The sequence below is a fragment of the Mercenaria mercenaria genome, chromosome 17 (genome assembly GCF_021730395.1).
Source record: "Mercenaria mercenaria strain notata chromosome 17, MADL_Memer_1, whole genome shotgun sequence".
NCBI lineage: Eukaryota > Metazoa > Mollusca > Bivalvia > Venerida > Veneridae > Mercenaria > Mercenaria mercenaria.
The window spans coordinates 28,423,224-28,445,496 of NC_069377.1; the positions used below are offsets into that span (position 1 = coordinate 28,423,224).

Sequence of the window (22,273 nt, forward strand, 5' to 3'; positions counted from 1 at the left end):
CCGTTTACTTTTTAATTGCGTTTTAATTTTGAGTCCACGATATTGGTCATGTTTTCATTTAGGTTATCTAGCTCTACTCAAAGACATGTTGGGTTTCGCAGACAATAAAAAGTCACATGTTCGTCTGTCAGCCTGTAAACCACTAGTTTTTTTTATCGAATGCTGTCCATACGTTGAAATGAAATTATTATAGGGATATAAAAGACAGCAAACTTTTTAATATCTTAAAATTTCAGTAATGAAAATGTGTTGTTCAACAAACAGAGAATATAAAAAATTAACAAATGAAGTAAATATATAACATATTAATAAATAAAATATACTGTGAAATCATTAATATTCGCGGGGGATTAATTTCGTGGAATTCGTGGTTGAGTTAGTCCACGAAATTTAATCCCAACGAATAAGTGGAATTCCCATTCATTTTATGTTCAAAAGTTGTAATCCACGAATTCATATCCCCACGAATTTGCCATTCTGACCTAAACCACGAAATTTCATGCCCACGAAATTAAATGATTTTACAGTAAACTGTAAATTTACGTCAACGATAACTTCAACACTTCTCAGATATCACACAGAAGTAACAATGGATAATTATAATCTTTGCCCTATACGCCTTCGCAGAAATATTATTCTCTGTTACAGTCATTCTCATTATTTGTACACTTGGTATATTAATAATACAAACTTTTTACCAGGTGCACATTTGATGTCCCTACATTGGACATAAACCGTAGTATCTATCATCAAACCTAATGCATTTTGTTCATAAATCACAAGAAAAACATGAAAAATGATAGTTTCATACAGCTACCAAATTCAGTGAGACAGATCCACAGCTATCATGAAAACTCTAATGCTTATCACTAGTCTGTTACACAATATATACATACACATACAAAGTATAATCATCTCCTTTGAGCTTTTTTCAACCCCAAATGAGAGTCAATACCACTCGTAAGCTTTGAATGTCAGCTTGGGAGACAAGATGTTACTCTTAATACTGACGGTTCACTAATACAGTTACTGACATAAAATATTATAGGTTTTACCTGATCTGTCAGTTTACGAGTGCATCATAATTTGAAATCAACTTTTACACACACATTCATTAAAAAGCTTTATTCATTATTTCTGCGATTGTTTCGTCGCAGATTGTTTGCACATCGATGTGACATTTATTTCACCATTAATTAGAGAAGTGTCTAACATATTCTTTCTCATTTTGAGAAACTATTCTAGAATCAGTAAACACTGCAACTTTCAACTTAAAGTCAATGGGCCTTTAATCCATATCATATAAGCGGATCCTTATAAGAAACGTAAAGAAAGAGCCGGGAACATACATTTTAGTCGTTAACAACAACTTGATTTTCTTTAAGAGTAAGAATTTGTTCCACAACTTTATGAAAGGATGCTTTCTTTAAAGAATCACAGAGCCAGACTAGATTTGGGAACGGCTGTGCAGACTTGGTCCATTCTACTAATACATTAAGAATATAATTCGGGTATGTTATCTTTCCTCGTTCCCACAACTCTTCCTCTGGATCTGTTTTGCTTCTGTGTATCTGAAGGTGATCAAAGAATATTGGAACATTTTTGCCACTAATCGTTGTGGCGATCATTGAAAGCGTTTCGTCATCTTTGTCAATGGCACGATCAACAACGTGATGAGGGTTTGAGAACTCTGCTGTTGCCATTGATATAACATCTGAAAAGAATTTGGTTAGTACAATATATTAATGAATTAGTTTTAAAGACACAAACTAGACAAAACTGCATTTGTAACAAACGTAAACCCTGTAACATGGACTTTTGGCAAAAGTTCAATCTTATCAATATTATACAGTTATTGACTTATGTTGAGGTCAATATGAGATTTTTACAGGTCCGTAAAAACACATATTGGCCTCAACGTAAGTCTATAATTGCTATATTATATGCCCTTCTCAAATGAACTCATTTGACTGGCCCATATTTCATACATATAAGAAGAAGTGATATCACCAGAGTCATTATCACTTTTGCGGGTCAATATCGCTTTTTGCGGACCCGCGCCTGCACCCCTTTCGACCAATCAAATGAGTCCATTTGAGAAGGGTATGTAATATAACTATTTGTTTGCAGAGACAGAAGCTTATCGTACATTTTTGTTTCCTTTTCGTGAGCACAAACAACTTTAGCAATGACGTAACACATCATCAAATATTCTGCTTTAGTACAAATCAGAATCTAAATAACACTCACATATATTTTTAATAGAATAAAAGTTTCATACCACATTCATTCTTCAACCATAATTCAGCTCTTTCCGGGACAGGTTGAGGACCGTCAGTGTCAAGATCACCTTTTGATACAGGGGCAGATTTATCAGTAGGAAGAAGACCTTCTTCCGCTAGTCAAAATATACAAGCATGTATTAAAACTGCGCAATGTAGAGATTCACTGTCACCAGTTATAAGGTTTAAAAATTATCATTATTATCTATTTATGTTTACTTTGAAAATCAAGTTAAAATATGTGTTTTATGTAGTGGACAAACATCTTCAAAGTCAACAACTTACATGAAGGTGCAAGTTTCATGTTTCTTGGTCCAGTGGCAAATGATCATTGTGAAAATTGTAATCAACACTGCAACCATAGTAGCTGAGTCAAGGATAAGTAGGGCTATCTGTGAAGTATCCAAGGTCCAAGAGTTCTGTGGTCTTGAAGGTGTTGGCACTTTCATTTCCGTGGTCTGTTTCCTAACATCTGCAGTGTGGTACAAAATATTTATTCGTGGCTTTGTAACTGAGGCATACGTAGATAAATTCAGCGTCTCGTATTCCATAAAAATCACTTGTAAAGCAAATGGTTGAATGTGAATTTTTAGTTTGATTAAAAAATAATCAATTTACCTGTCTCGAAACAAATATCGTTTGGTTCACGACTCTCTGCTTTATACCTGCAATAAATAATTTGAATCTGTACATGATCGTATGGATACAAAAAATGCAACCAAACAAAATTAAAGTTTGACCAACCACCTTCTAAAAGGCAATACAAATACTAGTATGACATATTTTCAATCAGTTTCGTTCTTTTACGAAAAAGATGTTCTTCCTTTAATAGTTAATACATATAATGTATTTCATTATATTACTATTATTATTATTATTATTATTATACTTTATTTTAAGTCGACTTCTACAGCTTATATCTATCACTCTCGGCACCTTGCATCGCCCCGAGGGAAGCAAGTGTGCTTTTCTTTTATGCAAAGGAGCTACTGGTAAAATTTTCCATGTCCTTGGTATGTTTAGTAGGTCGAAATAAAATGATTTGTTTCTACATAATAGCATAACGACTACATTCAAAATTTGCCTGTTACACAAATGAAATTAATTACCCTGACATACAGTCTCCGCAATGCCCAGGCGAATCATACCCACATGATACCGAACCATATCTGTTTAAACGCTTACAGTCTAACTGGCATTTATAGCATGTCTGAAAAGCTGAATGTGTTGGCCGGTAATACCCCTCCAGACACACAGAGCATCGATAACACTCCAAATAACCGTGCTCAGCATCAACCTTTATCTCAACCTATAACATAGAAAAGAGACTTTAAACAATGGTATTATTTCTGTATATTTTACTTTGTCTACCAATCATGCACACAGCCATACATACGCTACTGTATGAATTCCCTTTGACGATGATTGCAATCTCAGAACGTAGCTATATATTTTGGATTTTCCCTTGCTTTTATATTGTCATAAATTATGTATGGAAACTCAAGTGGAATATAATTTTTTGTGGGGATATGAATGGCGTGATACATTTCATAACATTTCATGAATAGACACTATCAAACCGAGTTTGCTATTATTTTGCATCGTCGCATCCTTTGGTTTCAACGAATCTTAAATAAGTTTGATACATTTAATTAGCAATCCATCTTTAGACTATTGCTCAAATAAAACGATTATACTGAAAACAGATGCAGTTCAGGTCGCATTGTGTTACTATAAGTTTACTTTAGCATGCTAGATAAATTGTCGTCTGCTGGAAATGTTGTTGCTAAAATTGTAAAGTTCATCATTGCTCAAATTGGAAAGAAATTGTAAGTAGCAAACAGTGGAACCTGATCAGACGCCGATTTATCGCGTGATCGTTCAGCTTTTGCAAAGGCTGTTAAATTCGCCTGCAGCAGGCTAAGGGTTAAGGAATGTTCTTACGCTGGTATTCCAGCCTTCTCCTGCATTGCACAGTGTGCATTTCTTGCATCGTTCTCGACCATCCTTTCTGTATCTGTGGTACGTGCCTAGCTCACATTGCAACGCGTACAATTCCTTAGTTATCAACAGTTCTAACAGAATCCAACTGACCAACGGGAATACAGACATCAGGAAACGAAATGGTTTCAACCAACGCTGCAGAAAGAAGTTTGATGTAATAGGTGATGTGTTCATACTGAAATTTAACTTCCTCATCCGAAAGAAAATAAAAGAATAAATGAAACCTTTATATGTCTCTTGAACAACACAGTGAGTGTTAAGCATGTTATATAGCTGCCAAAGCACTGTGGTATAATGTCAGAGTGAAAATTGGTTTTATGAATCTAAATTACTAAAAACAAAACGGATCACATGACACAAACAAATGCGTAATACTACGTAGTAAAATATATGAATGTAAAAGATCAATGCCAGGTAAGACATAATTAAGTTCAAAAGGAAATGAATGTTAGCATTCAAAATATAATATACTCACCCTTCAAGATAACTCAATGTGTCCCGTATTGACTTTCAAATAAAATCTTGAAAATCTTATCGAGTTCTTGTAAACAAATCTGGCCTTGAAAATAATTGTTTTATCACGTGTTTAAAAGCTGTCAGCCAATCAGATCACTGATCGTTTTTCACACGACTCTGAATGACGCATGATTTATTGAAATAAAAACGTGATGATTTATCTTAACCATGCTGACTGGAAAGCGCAAGAATATATTACAAATAATTGTTTAACTTGGATCTTCATAATTTCTTTTTAACATACAAATTATACAAGTCAAGAGTGTTATTCTGAAGGTAAACTAGGTAAAAATTGTATGTATGTATGTTAACCAACAAGGACCAATAGCCAACAAGAACACAACAAATAATTAAAAAAAAAAACGCAGTGGGGCATCGCACTAGAGATACCGGTGGCAAAATACAACTGGAGAACCCAAACTGGTATAATGCTCACATACATAACGCATGATATAAAATTGTCAATTCAAGTCGCATATGGTCACCATTATTCGCAGACCAATAAAAAGACACCTTAAAGGATGTAAAACTATTTTTTTTATCACATGCTCTTTGATATTTAGACATATTTACCTGGAATAATGCACGCATGTCTTTTTAATATTAAGACTGATATTTTCAGGAAAAACTATTCTCAGATTTAACATGCGATATTTTGTACAACCTTTTTTTGCATTAGATTACATGAAAAGGAAGTGCTACGTCGTCTTCGCCATTCACGTGCACACCAACGCGATCTCCCAAGTGACGGGGAAGCCTCCTTATAAACAACACTATTACCAGTGCATCAAAATATTACTTGTGATTTCAAACAAGCACCTGCAAAATATGCTGATTGATATATACCCCAGTGGATTACTATCTAAATTCTAAGTAAAGTTCAACAGTTGTTGGCATAACAAAATGACAAGAAACGTGTTTCCCTATTTAAAGGTAAATGTCAAGTTGTAATATTCATAAAGACAGAAAAAAGCTACATTTTTCTTTTTATCAAAAAGTGATTAATCTACTTTTTTTTGTAAATTTAATATATCGCGTATTGATTGATTGATTAATTAATTAATTAATTAATTTTTTTTATTTATTCATTAATCATATAAGAACAACAACAAAAATAGAATTCTATTACTGAATAATTACTCTATCCATTGAAAACTTGTGTATAAAGCAATGTGTCCCATTATCAATTGATCATGCAGTAAAGTGTTTGTTTCACATTATCTTTCATAGATGTAACAAATATTAGAATAAATAAGAAACAATATAGTAGACTCGTTTTGACACAGTGAGATACCTGGCTTAAGCAGAACATTATCATTAACATGCATTGAATGGACTCCATGATCCCAAAGGAAGAGAAAATGTAATGGCATTAAAGGCGTACGCTAGAATTCCCTGTATATGAGATGGGCGAAAATTTTCCCAATAACAGAATTTCTTCAAACTTTGGATATTGAAGGACAATCATCTAAAAAACAAAAAAATGCAATAAAAATCATAGGTCACCGGATTCGAAAAAGAGTTATCTGCCCTTGAAAACGTCATTTTTGGGGGAAATGCCGTTTTCAAGGGCAGATAACTCTTTTTCGATACCGGTGACCTATGATTTTTATTGCATTTTTTGGTTTCTTAGATGATTGTCCTTCAATTTCCAAAGTTTGAAGAAATTCTGTTATATGGAAAATTTTCGTACCAAATTCTAGCATACGTCCTTAAGTCAAAGTTTACTTGAGACTACGATTAGTTAATAAAATCTAGGATACACCTTTTTGTATCACGCGCCAAACTTGATTTTGATGATTTATTTTTATTCTGATATGGTCAGATGACTTTACTGTGGTTACTTTTCTTACTGATGTTGTCATTCTAATGTGTTAATAAACACTATATAGGGTAGAAAATATGCCACAATTTCCAGAACTGTTACATATTGTGGCTGATTTGTGTCATTTTGGTTTTCCGGGCGACTCGAAAGGACGACAAACTACTAATTTATCATCGTATTCCCGCGTGTCGGACAAAGAAATAATTAATGCGAAATAACGAAACTTGATATGCGAACACATGAAATATTCTACTGGCAGAATGACGTATCGGCGGGTATGAACCTTTAATTTGTCGTGTCTTCGTGTTTTTGCCCCAAGCAGATAAGGAAATGAAGACACGACCATTCAAAGGTTTGTCGTATTTGCGTGTTCTCGTGTTTATGCCACAAACAAAGACACAGAAATGATGATTCGACAGTTTGTCTTCTTTTTGTATGTCACACAAGGACAGGAAGACACGGCAAAGTGGCAGTTTATCGTCCATTCATGTCTTTGCCCCAAACACACGAAAACAAAATATCGGTAGTTGGTCGTCCTGTCTTGTCTTCGTGTATTCGCCTTGCAGTACACGTGCACCAAAAGGCGAAGACACGAAAGGACGAAAAACTACCGATTTTTCGTGTGCTCGGGGCAAAAACACGAAAGGACGACAAATTTCCGATTTGTTGTGTCCTCGTGCGCTTATTAGCAAACTTCTCCTAGTTATGGCATATAAAGTACCACATTTACTTTTCAATGTGTAGTTATTAGGAAAAAGGTATTCTGAAAGAATACGTTTTCAAAACTTTAACTCAGACATTTATTATTATATTTTCATTATCAAACACATAAATGGGTTTAGAAGAAGGCATTCTTACAATCTATAGTAAGACAATGCTGTTGTAACCTTATCGGAATATTTACAAGTTTTGCACTTTACACGGCGTTTTGCAATAAGTCAGATTGACGGAATTTCCAGTGGCCTATAATCCTGTATAACATACTACGGTTTTACTGTAAGTGCATGACAATACTAATTATATCATGCAGTAAAGGCATGTTCAGTTTTTAATTCAGCTTGTTATATTCTGATATTGTATTAATGAGAAACACTGGCGTTATGTATATCTATAACTTATTATATCAATACTTTAAGGATATTGTGCTAAATATTAACATTTTAGTTGTATATTGCGTCATTATGTTTGTAAACATTGAGTTATAAATAACAACACCTATCACAATGAACTATTTTTTAACCTTCGAATCATTGTCAATTTACGTTATTTGATTTGTCAACTTCAACATGAAATGCAAATTTTATCAATTCAAAATAATGTTTTGTGTTGTTTCGGTACCATTTTTACTTCCGAATAAGCCATATCTGTTCTAAATTTATGTCTCTTTCATTTGATATCTTATTCGTATATATAAAAATACGCACAGTTTTTAACACCATGTACTTTTAAATATTAATAAATACAGTTTTAAAGTACATATATGTGATTCAGTAACTAAAACCTGTTTGCGTAATACTAGTATACTGTTGAAAATAATGTAAGAAAAATAACAAATCATTTTGCCATTTAAACTTCCTCATTTTTGATTTTATGTTATTAAAAATATTTTTGTACCAGATCAGAAATACGTATTATTGATTCTAGATTTATTTCAGTATATCACATAACATTATATGAGCTTGACGTGAATTGTATTTTTTGGATTTAACATGTGAATTTCAAGAAATAATATTCAATGCACCCGTATTTTTGATGTCAGTTGTTATGGAACATGTAGAAGGAACTTTCATGTTATAACAAATATGGCATGCAATTTCAATTGATTTCTGAATATGATAAAATAATAGTTTGTGTTGCCTCTCATCGATGTGGGGCTCTGATTTCTTCACGTGTGGAAGCCATCCAGCTTGTTTACGAATGGCCGGGGGTACTATCCAGGTGCCCGCTCGTGATGAAATAATGCACCGATTTGCACCTAAGGTTTTCCTCCACTATCAAAAGCTGGAAAGTCGCCATATGATCTATAATTGTGTTGGTGCGCCATAATAAGAAAAAAGTAATTTGTGTACGCAACCGCTCCATTGACTTATCATATTAATAATACACTTGGCCTGGCAATTTGACAGAAATAGGAAAGATGTGTGCTAGTGACCCGAAAACCGACAGAAAACATACGGTAATTCATCACATTACTCATTTATTACGCAGAGAAAGTACCTATCAAGTTATAAATTGTTTATGTAGAATCATCCTAGATGTAACATTATTTAATGACAAATAAAATGATTACCACATACACCGGGTATTACTAATTTTAAATATTATATCATCGAATGTTTGTAAACACAGATCTATAAATAGATTAACAAATTATAAAAAATATATCAATGATAAACGACTAACAAAACGCGTCTTTCGAGCACATACAGGTTAGGAATTGTTATGTAAAAGCAGCATTGTTGAAACTTTGAGAATAAAGAACATAAATCAATTAACTGATTTTAAAATTTTCATCTATCAATAGCTTAGCCAAACGTTTTCAAGAACTTCATGTTAAGGTTAAATGGTATGTGATACTTTTTAATTACTTACTGGAATTATACCGTGTATTTTTAAACCGTAATCTAATTTTGAGTTATACATTACTGAAACACGATCTCTTGGTTCTATTTTTATTTTCGCATGGTATTGAGTTTATCTATCTCCACCTAAAGACATCTTGAGTTTCATACGCAATAAAGAGTCGTATGTCCGTTTGTCAACCTGTCTGTTTGCAGATAAGTAATGGCCCATTTAACCACTCGTGCATTCAGTGTTTTCATATGTTCTGGTCCTTTGGATCATGGGGTACATTCGTTTCAACCCTTACCCTGCTAAATTTCTATAATTACCTTATCCATCATTCAATTTGGACAGTACCAATAACTGTTAAAAGGGGTACCTACCAAAAAGATACTGACTGAATGGCGAACAGTGCAGACCATGACCAGACTGTACGGAAGTGCAGACTGATCTTGGTCTGCACTGGTTGCGAAGGCCGTATCAATACCACTTAAGCCGGTGCTAGGGAGCGTGAGGGATGTTGCAGTTTTAGTTACCTCTCATGAACAGACTCAATCAAACTGAGTCTGCTAGTATATATGTCGCTTGGTTGTGTTCAAAGATCTTTTTCACACAGTTTATTATTGAATGTTTTTCAGACATTGAGAAACAAAAACACCGAACTTTTTTTCAAAACACTTCAATAATACTATTATTTGTGCAACAAACAGAATATATAGAAAAAATGTATGTACGTATTTATAAATAAGATATATCAAAACTGTAAATATACATCACACATCTAATATCACAGAGCAGTAACAATTATAATAGTTTGCCCTAAAGAAAGAAGGTTCTTACAAGAAACGATTTTAAATGAAAGAGCAGGAAACATTCATTTTAGTCGTTAACAACAATTTGATTTTCTTTCAGAGCAAGGATTTGTTCAACAACTTCATGGAAGGATGCTGTCTGTAAAGCATCACATAGCCATGCTAGATTTGGGAACGGGTGAGCTGACTTTGTCCATTCTACTAGTACATTAAGAATGAAATTAGAGTATGTTATCTTTCCTCGTTCCCACAATTCTTCCTCCGGGTCTGTTTTGCATCTGTGTATTTGAAGGTAATCAAAGAATTTTGGAACGTTTTTACCACTTATCGTTGTGGCGATCACGGAAAGCGTTTCATCATCTCTGCCAACAGCACGATCAACAACATGATGAGAATTTGAGAATTCTACCTTTGCCATTATAATATCTGAAAAGAATTGCAAGCATAATTTATTAATGAAGTAGTTTTAAAGACACACATAGAACATCTGCATCTTTAATAAACATAAACCCTCAAGCATGGACATTTGGCAGCAGTTCAATTTTATCAGTAAAACTATTGATTGGCAAGGAAAGCAGCTTACCATACGTTTTTGTTTCCTTTCAATGAGTACATACAACTACAGTAATAAACTAATACATCATAAAATATGCTGTTTAAGTATAAATCAGAAGTAAAACATATCCACTAATATTTAATTTAATTCAATACAATACAAATTTCCTACCACATTCATTACTCGACCATAATTCAGCTCTTTCCGGGACAGGTTGAGGACTGTCGGTGTCAATGTCACACTTTGATACAGGGGAAGATTTATCAGCTCTTTCCGGGACAGGTTGAGGACCGTCGGTGTCAATGTCACACTTTGATACAGGGGAAGATTTATCAGCTCTTTCCGGGACAGGTTGAGGACCGTCGGTGTCAATGTCACACTTTGATACAGGGGAAGATTTATCAGCAGCAAGGAGACCTTCTTCCGCTAATCAATTGAAAATATATACAAGTCAGAATTAAAATGAAAATATATACAAGTCAGAATTAAAATGAAAATATATACAAGTCAGAATTAAAATGAAAATATATACAAGTCAGAATTAAAATGAAAATATATACAAGTCAGAATTAAAATAGCGCAATGTAGAAATATTTTAAAAACTGCTGTTAGCCATGTTTGGTTTAAAAAGTTTACATTACTTTTTACTAAGCAAATTTAGATTGAATGCTGCAAACAAACTTATTTCAAAGTCTAAAGAAAGCTTACATGAAAGTGCTGGTCCAGTTCCACATTTTTTGAACCAGCGGCAGATGAGAACTGTAAGTGTAATAACTATCACTACAACCGTAGTAGCCGAGCCAAGGATAAGTAGGACTATCTGTGCAGCGTCCAAGGGCCAGGGTGTCTGTGGTCTGGATGATGTTGGCACGTTCATTTCCGTGGTCTGGGCCCTAACATCTGCAGTGTAATAAGAAGTTCTAACTGATACATGTGCAAATAAATTTAGTGTGTAGTATTCTATAAAAATAACTTAAAAGCAGCTTTTAGTTTTCTTAAAATTTCTTAAAGTAAATCGAAAAATGTACCTGTCTTGAAACAAATATCGTTTGGTACCCGACTCTCTGCTTTAAACCTGAAATAAATAATATGATTCTAAAGAAGATCATATGGATGCATAGAACGCAACCAAATAAGATAAAGCATTGTCTAACGACCATACAAAAAAGCAAGGCAAATATAATCTTTCTAAGTAATATTCGCTCTTTTAAGACATAGAAAATGTGCTTCTGTTTTAGCAGTTTATACTTATTTATTTTTGGTCAAATTCTACAACGTTTATCAATCACTCTCAACACCTCATTCTTGATGGTATCCATAGAAGAACCCAGCTTCTATTTTATGCTGATTTTCAAGTAAGGCAGCTACAGTTACCATTTTGTCTATGATATTTATTTAACATGTTGCAAATGAAATGGTTTGTTTCAATCTCTTAGCATAACACCTATTTTCAATATTTGCCACATATAACATAGAACGACTTTAACAATGCAAGTTTGTTAACACGAATTTAGTTAAAGAATTACCCTGACATACAGTCTCCGCAATGCCCAGGCGAATCATACCCACATGATACCGACCCATATCTGTTTAAACGCTTACAGTCTAACTGACATTTATAGCATGTCTGAGAAGCTGAATGTATTGGCCTGTAAAACCCTTTCAGACACTCAACGCACCGATAACACTCCAAATAACCGTGCTCAGCATCAACAGTTATCTCAACCTGGAACACAAGAAAGGCTTTGAACAATGGTTTACATTTTTCCTCGCTTTCTTTATATTTTATTTTGTTTATCAATCATGTACATTTCCGTATATTCGCTGACAAATTCATCTTGAATTTTAATTGTCCTGATGACGAGAGTGGTGCTTCACATTTCACAGCTTGTAATGAACAGACGTGAGGACCTTCTTGGCCGAGTGGTTAAGTTCAATGCCTTCGAGTCACTTGCACCATCATCGATGTGTGTTCGATACTATGCTTCAGGTGTAGAATTCTTCATGGCTTTACAGATTTTTGTCGGGTCTACCGAGATGCCCCTCCCCCACCATGCCTGAAATTATGCCTTGAGGAGGGGTACCTGGGTTATTCATCAGTAAATACTAGAAAAGTCTCGCCATATGAAATAAATTGTGCCGATGTGACTATAAAATCATTAAACGACTTATATAGTCCTATTTGTAAGCTTTATCACGTTTTATGGTTCCCAAGAGGTCTTCTGATAAATTTGATTTACAGTATAGCCTTACGAATATTGTACTTAATATGCACAGTAACTACTTTTAAATTCTTTCCAAGTCTCAATTAAAATAAAACTGGATATAGATGTGATAGAATTTTGTTACTAAAAAGATAAAGGACATATTCTTACGCTGGTATTCCAGCCTTCTCCTGCATTGCACAGTGTGCATTTCTTGCATCTTTCTCTTCCATCCTTTCTGTATCTGTGGTACGTGCCTAGCTCACATTGTAGCGCATACAATTCCTTTGTTATCAACAGTTCTAACAGAATCCAAATGACAAACGGGAACACAGACATCTGGAAACGAAATTTTTAACCAATGCTGCAGAGAAAAGTTTTTAATGTAATAGGTGATGTTTTAATATTGGGAATCAACTTCCTCGTTCGTAAGAAATTGACTGAATGCTATTTTTTTTTATATATCTCAACATAGTGATCGTTGCCATAGCTGTCAGAGCTTAAAAGTGGGTCAAATGCGAGTAGCATGTGAATTTTAAATAGCTAAAATGTAAATCAAGATGGAGTCATAGTGATCACATGACATAAACAAATGCGTAATACGTAGTAAAATAAATGAATGAAAATAAGACGGCGATAACCTATTAAATAAAAACTTTTTACAAATAATGAAAGACAAGTAATTATGAAAATGTAATATACTCACCACTTAAAGATAAGTCAATGTATCCCTTACTGGCTGCTAAAATCGTGTATACTTTACATACTTTTTAATAATCGACGTGCACAAAAATGTAAACAAAAACGGCCTTGTAACACATGTATTGTCGCATGATAAAATTTTTCAGCCAATCAATTTACAGTTTCGGCGTGATCGTTTCTCACGTGATATATATTGAGTTCGTTCTTCTTACCCTGCATAGGTATACGAAACCTTATATGTTTACAGATATTTTGGGTGACATAGCAGATACCGATTTAATTTATAGCATATTACAGTACATTAAATCGTATATCTATCGTGGTTTCAAATCAAATATATCACTGGTATGCACTATACAATTGAAAGCGGAAGAATGTAAACTTAGAATGATGTAGATGTTCGTAAGTTCATACAAACACAGAATATGAACACTCCTTAAGTTTTGCCTAATATAGACATGGCTCAGTTTGAATATGTATAATGTTGCACTGACTATTAACCTGAAAGGAACTGACGAGTCAGTGCAAGAAATTTGAGTATGCACGGACACATACACAAGTGACCTCTACATCAAAGCAGAATTCGAAATTGGAAGTGTCATTTTCATATTTAGAGGAATCCAATACTATTTAATCGACACACTGGTCTGAAACAATGCCGCCAGACCAGAAATGATGTGTCATTGTACACACACGATACGGGTGGGCCGATAGTCTAGTGGTAACACGCTTGACTGTCAATCCAGAGGTCCGGGGTTCGAATCCCGGTCGCACTGGAAATTTCTGAGATGCTCTTGAGTGTTTTCCACCTAACTAGAGGCCTGTACTGGTTCTTCCCAGGAAAGATGGCTTCGCGTGTATCGGTGCTATACACCAGGCACGTTAAAGAACCAGACTGTCTATTCGCAAAGAGCTAGGCTAAGTTAGCCGGTAACGTCTGTATCTAAAACGTTCTCTCTGTCTGTTCTGGGGGCTTTATCTCACTCTGTCCCTCTGGTCAGATCGCTATGTGTCTGTACTAGTAGAGAATGAATTTCGCGCCCTGTGTGGCTGCGTCTGCTATATGTAAAGCGCCTTTGAACGTGTTTATCATGAAAAAGGGCACTATATAAAGCTGGTATTATATATATAAAAATATGGTCATGTACGAGAAAAATACTAGCTCATTTCAATCACATTCGACAAATTGGTACTATGCATTTTAAACAATCGTGCACTTTTTCCAATGTTTCTAATTGCAGAGACACTATGCGTTTTTAAAGTTTTCGGGAAATGTTATAATTTATTCTTGCACAAAGTTTCCTAGTAAACACTCGGTCTAGACGATTGCAGATATTCTGATTGGCTGATGCGAAAAGGTATGTCAAGTGCCGTTTTTGCCAAAATGTGTATATGTAACATAAATGCGGAATGTGAGTTGTTTCAATTTAATAAACAAAACAAAATTTATCACTCACAGTATGGTTTCAGATTCAGAATCGTTTTTAGACAACTTCTGCACGTTCTTTGTTTCGCATACACGTGCACATGGACGTGTAGGTATCGGGAGTATAGAGGGATTTAACTTTCGTTACTCATAAAATACTTTGAAATATATTATGCAGTTGTGTTTGTTTTGTTTGTTTTGTTGGGTTTAACTTCGCACCGACACAATTCAGGTCATATGGCGACTTTCCAATTTTGATGGTGGAGGAAGGCTCCAGGTGCACCTCTGTGCATTATTTGAACACCTGGGTAGAACCTTCGACGTTCCGTAAGCTAGCTAGATGGCTTCCTCAAATGAAGAATCCAACGTCAAGAGTGAGGCTCGAACCCACATCGGCGAGGGGCAAGTGATTTTAAATCGGCGGCCTTAACCACTCGGCCTGGAGGAGGCCCCTTTTGCAGTTGTGTAATATGCATGGCACGCACGCTCAAACTGAGAGAAATGGGCGATTGATACGGGCTAGTTTACCATGGTTAGTACATGTAAGGTATGACATGTACACAATACATATTTAAACGATATTTTCTGTCAGTTATGAACAGGTAAACAACAATGGTAATGAGCATAGGAATCCAAATACTACGAGCGCGGTCATGTTTTACAAAGTTGTTGCCTGCACAGATATACGCACCGCCAGTAATGAGCAAAGGAATCCAAATACCATGGGTAGCCTCATTTATTAATTTAGAAATGATAAAGCTGTTATAATATTTTATCTGTCAATAAAATATCAGCAGGAGTTTGGATGCGTAATAATTAAATCACGAGTGCGTAGTACGAGTGGTTTAATTATTCGCATCCGAACGACTGCTCATATTTTATTAACTGATAAAATTATTGGAACATATTTATTATTTCGTTTCTAACAACGCAAATAATTCGCATTTTACAGTACTATATTTCAGCGTTATACGTCATTCGGGACATATGCAGTTACAATTTACTCCTATGGTTAGGAAGTATTGCATAGCCAATGGAACGTATAGAAACTTGTTCTTTTTTTTATTAGAATTTTGAGAAGTATTTATAAACTAGTTGTCTAAGAGCCCGCAAATTATTTATGAACAGAATCACAGGAGCCTGAAATTCTATCCAAAAAGCCATGAAAAGTCTGTATATGAAAAAAGACCCCCCTTCTATATAATAAAAAACACCAGGAATGAAACGCATTCACACCCCACCCACCACGAGAAGACAAGAAAATTTCAAAGTAAGCAGTGCGAGTGTTCTCGGATTGCGTAATTATCTAAAGGCAACTAAAATATATGCGGGGCTGTGCTTACTGGTCGCGTCACCGTATTAACTAACACGAAATCAACGATTTCGACAACATTTCGTTCATTGTCCAAACCATTGCGTGACGTCACACCTTCATGTATATTTCTGCGCCGGAGAGAATACAAAATAATTTCAATAACAAGGTAAAAAAATATCTGTATATGTCATGTTTTATTATTAATACTTCTTTCAATAAATATTACATCTTTGAATTTCTTTAACCATTAAATAATAAAAGAATTAGGCATATCATGTTGGAAAAAACCCATTATGGGAACTAACTCTAGCATTGACAAAAGAGGGGAAGTAACTCAACCATTGACGGAAGCAGCGCATAACAGAAAAAAGAATAGTACCATGGCTGCTCAGCTACGCTTAGTGATACGGAATGAGTTTTCTGATATCAAATATTAATTGTGTTGTAAATGACAAATGACATTGTTTACACGATGCTGTTCTGTTCTATTCTAAATTGTGTACGGATCGGACCGGATACTGGCATTTACACAAAAGCAATATTAACTCCGGTGCAGAAATATACTTGAAGGTGTGACGTCACGCAATGGTTTTGACGATGAACGAAATATTGTTAAAATCGTTGAGTTCGTGTTAGTTAATACGGTGAAGCGACCAGTAAGCACAGTCCCGCATATATTTTAGTTGCCTTTAGATAATTACGACACCCGAGAACACTCGCACTGCTTACTTTGAATTTTTTTGTTTTCTCGTGGTAGGTGGGGTGTGAATGCGTTTCATTCAGACTTATTTCCTTTTGAATATATATTCTAACACGATCCGCAGCAATTGCTATATAAATATATAGAGAAAATCTACGATAAAATATGGTTCGCTGACATTACATTTCACCCCTACGATTGTGACGTAAAAGATTCTACCTCTGTTCCATACACACTAAGCATTTCAGGGCCAAACGGTTGAAAATAACATTTCAAAAACATAATTATGATAAAAAAATAATACTGCTTCATCTGCTTCACCGGAACGAATTTCCATTACACCCTTTACTATATTCTTTTCGCCAATGAGCGGACTGATGGAAAACTTAGACAACACCGGGGCATGAAGAATACACTGCAGCAATTGGAATGCATAAAGTATTTCCTATAATAGACATAAGAAAGTAAGACGTTTACATGAATGCCGTTTCGAATGAAAGCTGCTACACATTTAATTGTTCGGGCAGGTAAACAAGTCACAGGAACTGAGACCTGTATCAAGGTAGCAAAGTAATTTCATGTTGATATTCCTTAATCGTTTTAAAAAAGTTTTTTATTTCCTTTTCAGTGTTGGCTATCAGTTTTGAAGGGACTGAACTCAGAATTCCAGATCTAGACTAAAATGATGATTTTTTTTTTAATTGAAGTTTGGTCATAATATACACGTTGGGATATGAGTTCTTGTTTCTAAACTGTTTGAAAAGATGCTAAATAAATAAATTAAAAAAAAAAAAACTCCGTCTGAGTCGGGAATGTAACCCGGATCGCCCCGGTTGTATAAACTTTCCTTACCAATACAGCAGGGAGGAATTCGAACTCAACTGCTTTATAGTTCAGACAGTTTACCTACGGTACCCCGTGACTTTCAATGGAGATAATTAGTAAAATCCATTGATTTAAAGCCTTCTTTAGAAATATAGCAAAAATTTACTGATGATTTAAAATTTTCTTTTTTGTTTGTTGTCGCTGAGGTCAGTCCCTTAAAGAGAATTCCTATAGTTTTTTTCCTTTCATAGATTTTTTTCAAATTCACATATATGATAGGAAATTTTGTGCTGAAAACAATGAACAAATAAAAACAATGGGTCACCAGGCTTGTTTTTGTGAAAAATTGTTTTGAACACACCCACTGTTGCTGAAACTGCTAGCGATTTTTCAACATTTTCATAATTTTCTGATGTTTTTATAAATACCAACCAAAATATACATAAAGACAGCACAATAAGGTTGATTCATTTTACAGATTTTATTATATACTTATTAAATATCATAGTCATATTTGTAATACTATATCCTTACAATAATGGGTACAAATGAAAAATAAATCTTGTTTCCTATTCACTTTTGTGAACTTTTTTCAATGAAAAATACCCATAGTGAAGAATATTTTTTTAAATTTTGAAAAAAACTGTTTCATAGAATTTTTTCCTATTTTTCTTGTGTATGAATAATTGTATTGTGAGCATAAAAATGGCTAAAAATGTATGGGTCACCAGGCTAAATTTTATGTTAAGACCGCTTGAATACAATACCTGTCCGGACGAAAAATGGCGCGAACCTAACTAAATTGATTACATGTATATCTGCTAGAAGTTAAAAGAAAAGTTTGAAAAATTCTTAATTCTTTCTATAATTGAATTACTAAATAATCTGAAAGGTGATATTGTCTTATCAGTACTAAGTAAATTGTCTTACATTATATGAACAACACTGTCTTTATACTAAAATGCGATGTGAAAACACAACCACAAAAATGGCAAGATACCTGGCCGGCATGATACTTGTCAATACAACATAAACCAGTATCAACATTTGATGACTGATAAAACTTATCAAAAATGTTATTTCATTCAAGATTCCTCATTTTTAAGGTTGTATGTCACATTTTTCAACAAATTTTGACTTTATTTCAGTTTTCCATAGAAAGTGTGGGCTGTGCAGAAAGATGCGCATAAAAAACTATAGGAATTCCCTTTAAAGGGGCGTCTAGAAATACTTATAAGTCAAGACAGGTAACTCTCCTTGTCATGAATTTGCAGTATTCTCACAGTGGCATCCCTTTGTACAGATTGTAGCCATGATCATTTATCCATCTTTATTCAGCTAAATTTTGCTAAAACGAGAGGCCTTATCATTTGCGTCTGTTTTCATTGTATACAATTATATGGGCAATCACATGCAGTGAATATATACGGACCTTTTCTTTGGTGTTATACGTGTTTAACGGTGTGGTTTGGGACTCGGATCAATTAGGTAGGGCACACATATATTTACAAAGTATGTGTCAAAAGTTTTAAGAGTGGAATGGACTCCATGGTCCCAAAGGACTAGACAAAATAATAACACTTAATCAAAGTACGGGGAAACATTTTACAGCCGCCACACGGCACTTAAAAGAGGATTCATATACATGTATAAATTATATGAATTGTCCTACCTTGGCATTGACAACACGGTCCAATGCAACCTCAGAAAATGGCAGTTATGTTAATAGAACAAGTAAAAATATGAACCCCAACATTTTTTCAAGTACAATTAATTTAGACTAGATGTATATTCTTGCAAGTTTTATTTACAGAGTAGTTAAAAAATGTATACATTGTCATGAAAGTGAAGGATTCTAAGGAATAAATTTCAAAGTATAAAAATAGATAGAAATAACTAAGTAAATATATATGAAATTCAATGCATCCTTCATTTGAGAATGCTTAATTTTCAAAGCGATTACAGACAAGGCATTAATTAGTATTATAAGAAACAAACCCAGAAATGATATTATCAACATGAATTTATAAAAGCCAAATCGGCCATTTAAACAGCATCAGTTTTTTTTTATTTAAGTAACATTATGTTTATTTTGTGTTGCCTCCTATTATTTTTGTTTCCATCTTATGAACCCATTGTACCTCTTGAACTTGATAGTCGCTGATGAGGGACTGTTTAATAAAAAGAGACCATTCCTGCATGGACCGTGGAATTAAACCTGTCAATAAAACAATTACCAACATACCCTGCTGCCTATGACAAAATTTGTAAAACTGAACAAACATGGATATTTGTTAATAATGTTTAAAAGAAAAAACAAAACAAAAAAAAAAAAAACAAACAAAAAAACAACAACAACAACAACAACAACAACAACAAAAAAACAACAACACACACAGCATGCTTTCAGAGCTTTATCTCACGAAAACCACAAAATAGCAAAACACATTGTTAACCACAATACAGAAAACGAACAGTTAAAGTACGGAAGAAACAGGTGTTTGCACAATAGATCTGGAAATTCATCCATCTTCTGACAAGACTGATTCTAAGATTTGTAAGTTCATTCTATAAAAAATACATATGCTGTCAACTAATCGAACGATAAATGAAATGGAGCTTGTATAGAAAGAAAGCATTTACGAAACAATAACTCTTCGATTTGTAAAAAGGAATAGGATGATATAAAAATATTTCAAAGTGTATTGCAACTTTTTGAACAAAGGGGGGGGGGGGGGGGGGGGGGGGGGGGGGGGGGGGGGGGGGTCCCAGTTAGGTGTCTGCGCAAAATGTTTTTTGATTTTATTAATATTTTGTGGTAATATACCTACATGTATTAAGTTTCATTAACAAGTGTTATTGTTACCAGTTTATACTTACTTCTATAGATATTCGCATTTAAAGTGGGTGGGGTAATCTGACATGTGACCAGCCAGGAACACAATTTCTGTTATTCTTTTAAAAATAGTTCTAACCTTTTACCTGAAACTTTCATGATAAAATTACTATGCAATGGACATTCACACAATATGTTGCATTTTAAATTGTACTGAATACTTTTTTAATCACAGAGCCACAAAGTGGTCTAATCAAATTTACTGATTTTCAATGGACGAACTTTACCAAAAAGCTAAAACATTTTTCATTAGTTGAGATATTAAGGTGTTATTTTCAGCAGATATTGTAAACTAAATAAACATTAAAATGACAGTATATCAGTATACTCTGATTGATATTGGAAGAGTGGTACACTCTCAAACTGGGAAAAAGTGGGTGGGGTAAATAAATATTCGAACCAAAACTACAAAAATTGTGCAGTTGTTACGAAATGGTCTCAGATTGTCTATTACTTATTGTGCCACCATGAGTGGTGGGGGCATATAGATTTGCATTTGTCCGTGCGTCCGTCCGTCAATCCGTCTGTGCATCCGTCCGAAGTTCGTGACGCACTAAGATCAAAAAGTATTTGATATAAATTGATGAAAACTTGCAAGAGTCTTTATCATGATATGAACTTGCACACCTTCTATTTTTCGTCTAGCTCCGCCCCCTAATTTTAGAGTTACTGCCCCTGGAATAATAAAAAATGCACATTTTCACCTTGTGACACGCCTGGCTTCAAAAGTATTTGATATAAATTGATGAAATCTTGCAAGAGTCTTTATAATGATATGAACTTGCATATTTTCTATTTTTCATCTGGCCCCGCCACTATTTCTAGAGTTATGGCCCCTGAAATAGTAAAGATTGCACATTTTCACCTAGTGACACTCCTAGCTCAAAAACTATTTGCTATAGATTCATGAAACCTTGCGTAAGTCTTAATCATGATATGAACTTGCGCATCTCCTATTTTTAATCTGGGTCCGTGCCCTATTTCTAGAGTTATGGTCCCTGAAATAGTAAAAAATGCACATTTTCACCCTGTGACATGCCTAGCTCAAAAAGTATTTGATATAAATTGATGAGTGTTTATCATGATATGAACTTGCGCATATACTATTTTTATCTGGGTTTGCCCCCTATTTTCAGAGTTATGGCCCCTGAAATAGTAACGGATAAATGCACATTTTTACCTAATTATGTGCCTTACTCTGAAGTATTCTCGGTGCATTACTCAGAAGTATTTAAATGTAAATTCATGAAACTTTGCTTGAGTCTTTATCATAATGTGACCTTTGCACACATGACACTTCTTGAGAATTTTAGCATTTATTAAAGAGTTATGGCCCTTGAAATAGCTAAAATAGTGGATTTTTTGTTTGTGATGCTCATAAAGTATATGGTATAGAATAATGAATCCTTTTCATAGTTTTAAGAGGCTATACCCCATTAAGACTGCAAACATTTGAATTATTTCCCCTTATTTGTGACAAAGGTACAGTGCGAGAGGGTGGGGCGTGGGGAGGGGGACACACCCTGTGTCCTTCAGACACATTCTAGTTCTATTAAATACAGACTTGGTTGATAAATTTTAACAATTTTTTTTCACTTTAATAAGACTTTATACATGTGTGCCATGGAAAAATCAATGCAGAAAATTT

At 34.4% G+C, this 22,273-nt stretch overlaps 2 protein-coding genes across 8 annotated transcripts; both read right to left on the reverse strand.

Annotated features, from left to right (window-relative positions):
* Positions 1 to 198: 198 nt before the first annotated feature.
* Positions 199 to 4,897, reverse strand: LOC128550391 (uncharacterized). Of its 3 annotated transcripts, XR_008368254.1 has the most exons (7): positions 4,762 to 4,897; positions 4,227 to 4,421; positions 3,392 to 3,591; positions 2,901 to 2,947; positions 2,568 to 2,754; positions 2,282 to 2,398; positions 199 to 1,714 (listed from the first exon to the last, which is right to left on the reverse strand). XR_008368254.1 is itself a non-coding variant. In XM_053529346.1 (6 exons), exons 2-6 carry the CDS (start codon positions 4,392 to 4,394, stop codon positions 1,663 to 1,665), a joined length of 654 nt encoding a protein of 217 aa, XP_053385321.1. In that variant the 5' UTR covers positions 4,395 to 4,421; positions 4,762 to 4,897; the 3' UTR covers positions 199 to 1,662. The 3 variants fall into 3 exon arrangements, 2 of the variants coding, with proteins under 2 accessions (XP_053385321.1, XP_053385322.1); XM_053529346.1 differs by lacking the exon at positions 2,282 to 2,398; XM_053529347.1 differs by lacking the exon at positions 2,282 to 2,398 and having other exon boundaries at positions 4,227 to 4,394; positions 4,762 to 4,872.
* A 1,637-nt stretch (positions 4,898 to 6,534) lies between these two features.
* On the reverse strand, positions 6,535 to 13,675 carry LOC128550392 (uncharacterized). Of its 5 annotated transcripts, XM_053529353.1 has the most exons (9): positions 13,468 to 13,675; positions 12,933 to 13,125; positions 12,084 to 12,283; positions 11,586 to 11,632; positions 11,266 to 11,457; positions 10,923 to 10,983; positions 10,840 to 10,892; positions 10,729 to 10,770; positions 6,535 to 10,427 (listed from the first exon to the last, which is right to left on the reverse strand). In XM_053529353.1, exons 2-9 carry the CDS (start codon positions 13,098 to 13,100, stop codon positions 10,069 to 10,071), a joined length of 1,122 nt encoding a protein of 373 aa, XP_053385328.1. In that variant the 5' UTR covers positions 13,101 to 13,125; positions 13,468 to 13,675; the 3' UTR covers positions 6,535 to 10,068. The 5 variants fall into 5 exon arrangements, with proteins under 5 accessions (XP_053385328.1, XP_053385327.1, XP_053385324.1 ...); XM_053529352.1 differs by having other exon boundaries at positions 6,536 to 10,427; positions 10,840 to 10,983; positions 13,468 to 13,669; XM_053529350.1 differs by having other exon boundaries at positions 6,537 to 10,427; positions 10,729 to 10,892; positions 13,468 to 13,669.
* Between the last annotated feature and the right edge of the window lie 8,598 nt (positions 13,676 to 22,273).

What these genes read in the sequence shown, in the direction of transcription:
- LOC128550391 (XM_053529346.1), bottom strand. Translation starts at nt 4,394, where the DNA reads ATGTCTGTATTCCCGTTGGTCAGTTGGATTCTGTTAGAACTGTTGATA. An exon ending in GAGAAGGCTGGAATACCAGC is followed by an intron (nt 3,592 to 4,226) that starts GTAAGAACATTC and finishes TCTATGTTATAG; the next exon opens with GTTGAGATAAAGGTTGATGC. An exon ending in CATGAAACTTGCACCTTCAT is followed by an intron (nt 1,715 to 2,567) that starts GTAAGTTGTTGA and finishes AATTCTTTTCAG; the next exon opens with ATGTTATATCAATGGCAACA.
- LOC128550392 (XM_053529349.1), bottom strand. Translation starts at nt 13,100, where the DNA reads ATGTCTGTGTTCCCGTTTGTCATTTGGATTCTGTTAGAACTGTTGATA. An exon ending in TGCGGAGACTGTATGTCAGG is followed by an intron (nt 11,633 to 12,083) that starts GTAATTCTTTAA and finishes TATTTATTTCAG; the next exon opens with GTTTAAAGCAGAGAGTCGGG. An exon ending in AACTGGACCAGCACTTTCAT is followed by an intron (nt 10,984 to 11,265) that starts GTAAGCTTTCTT and finishes TCAATTGATTAG; the next exon opens with CGGAAGAAGGTCTCCTTGCT.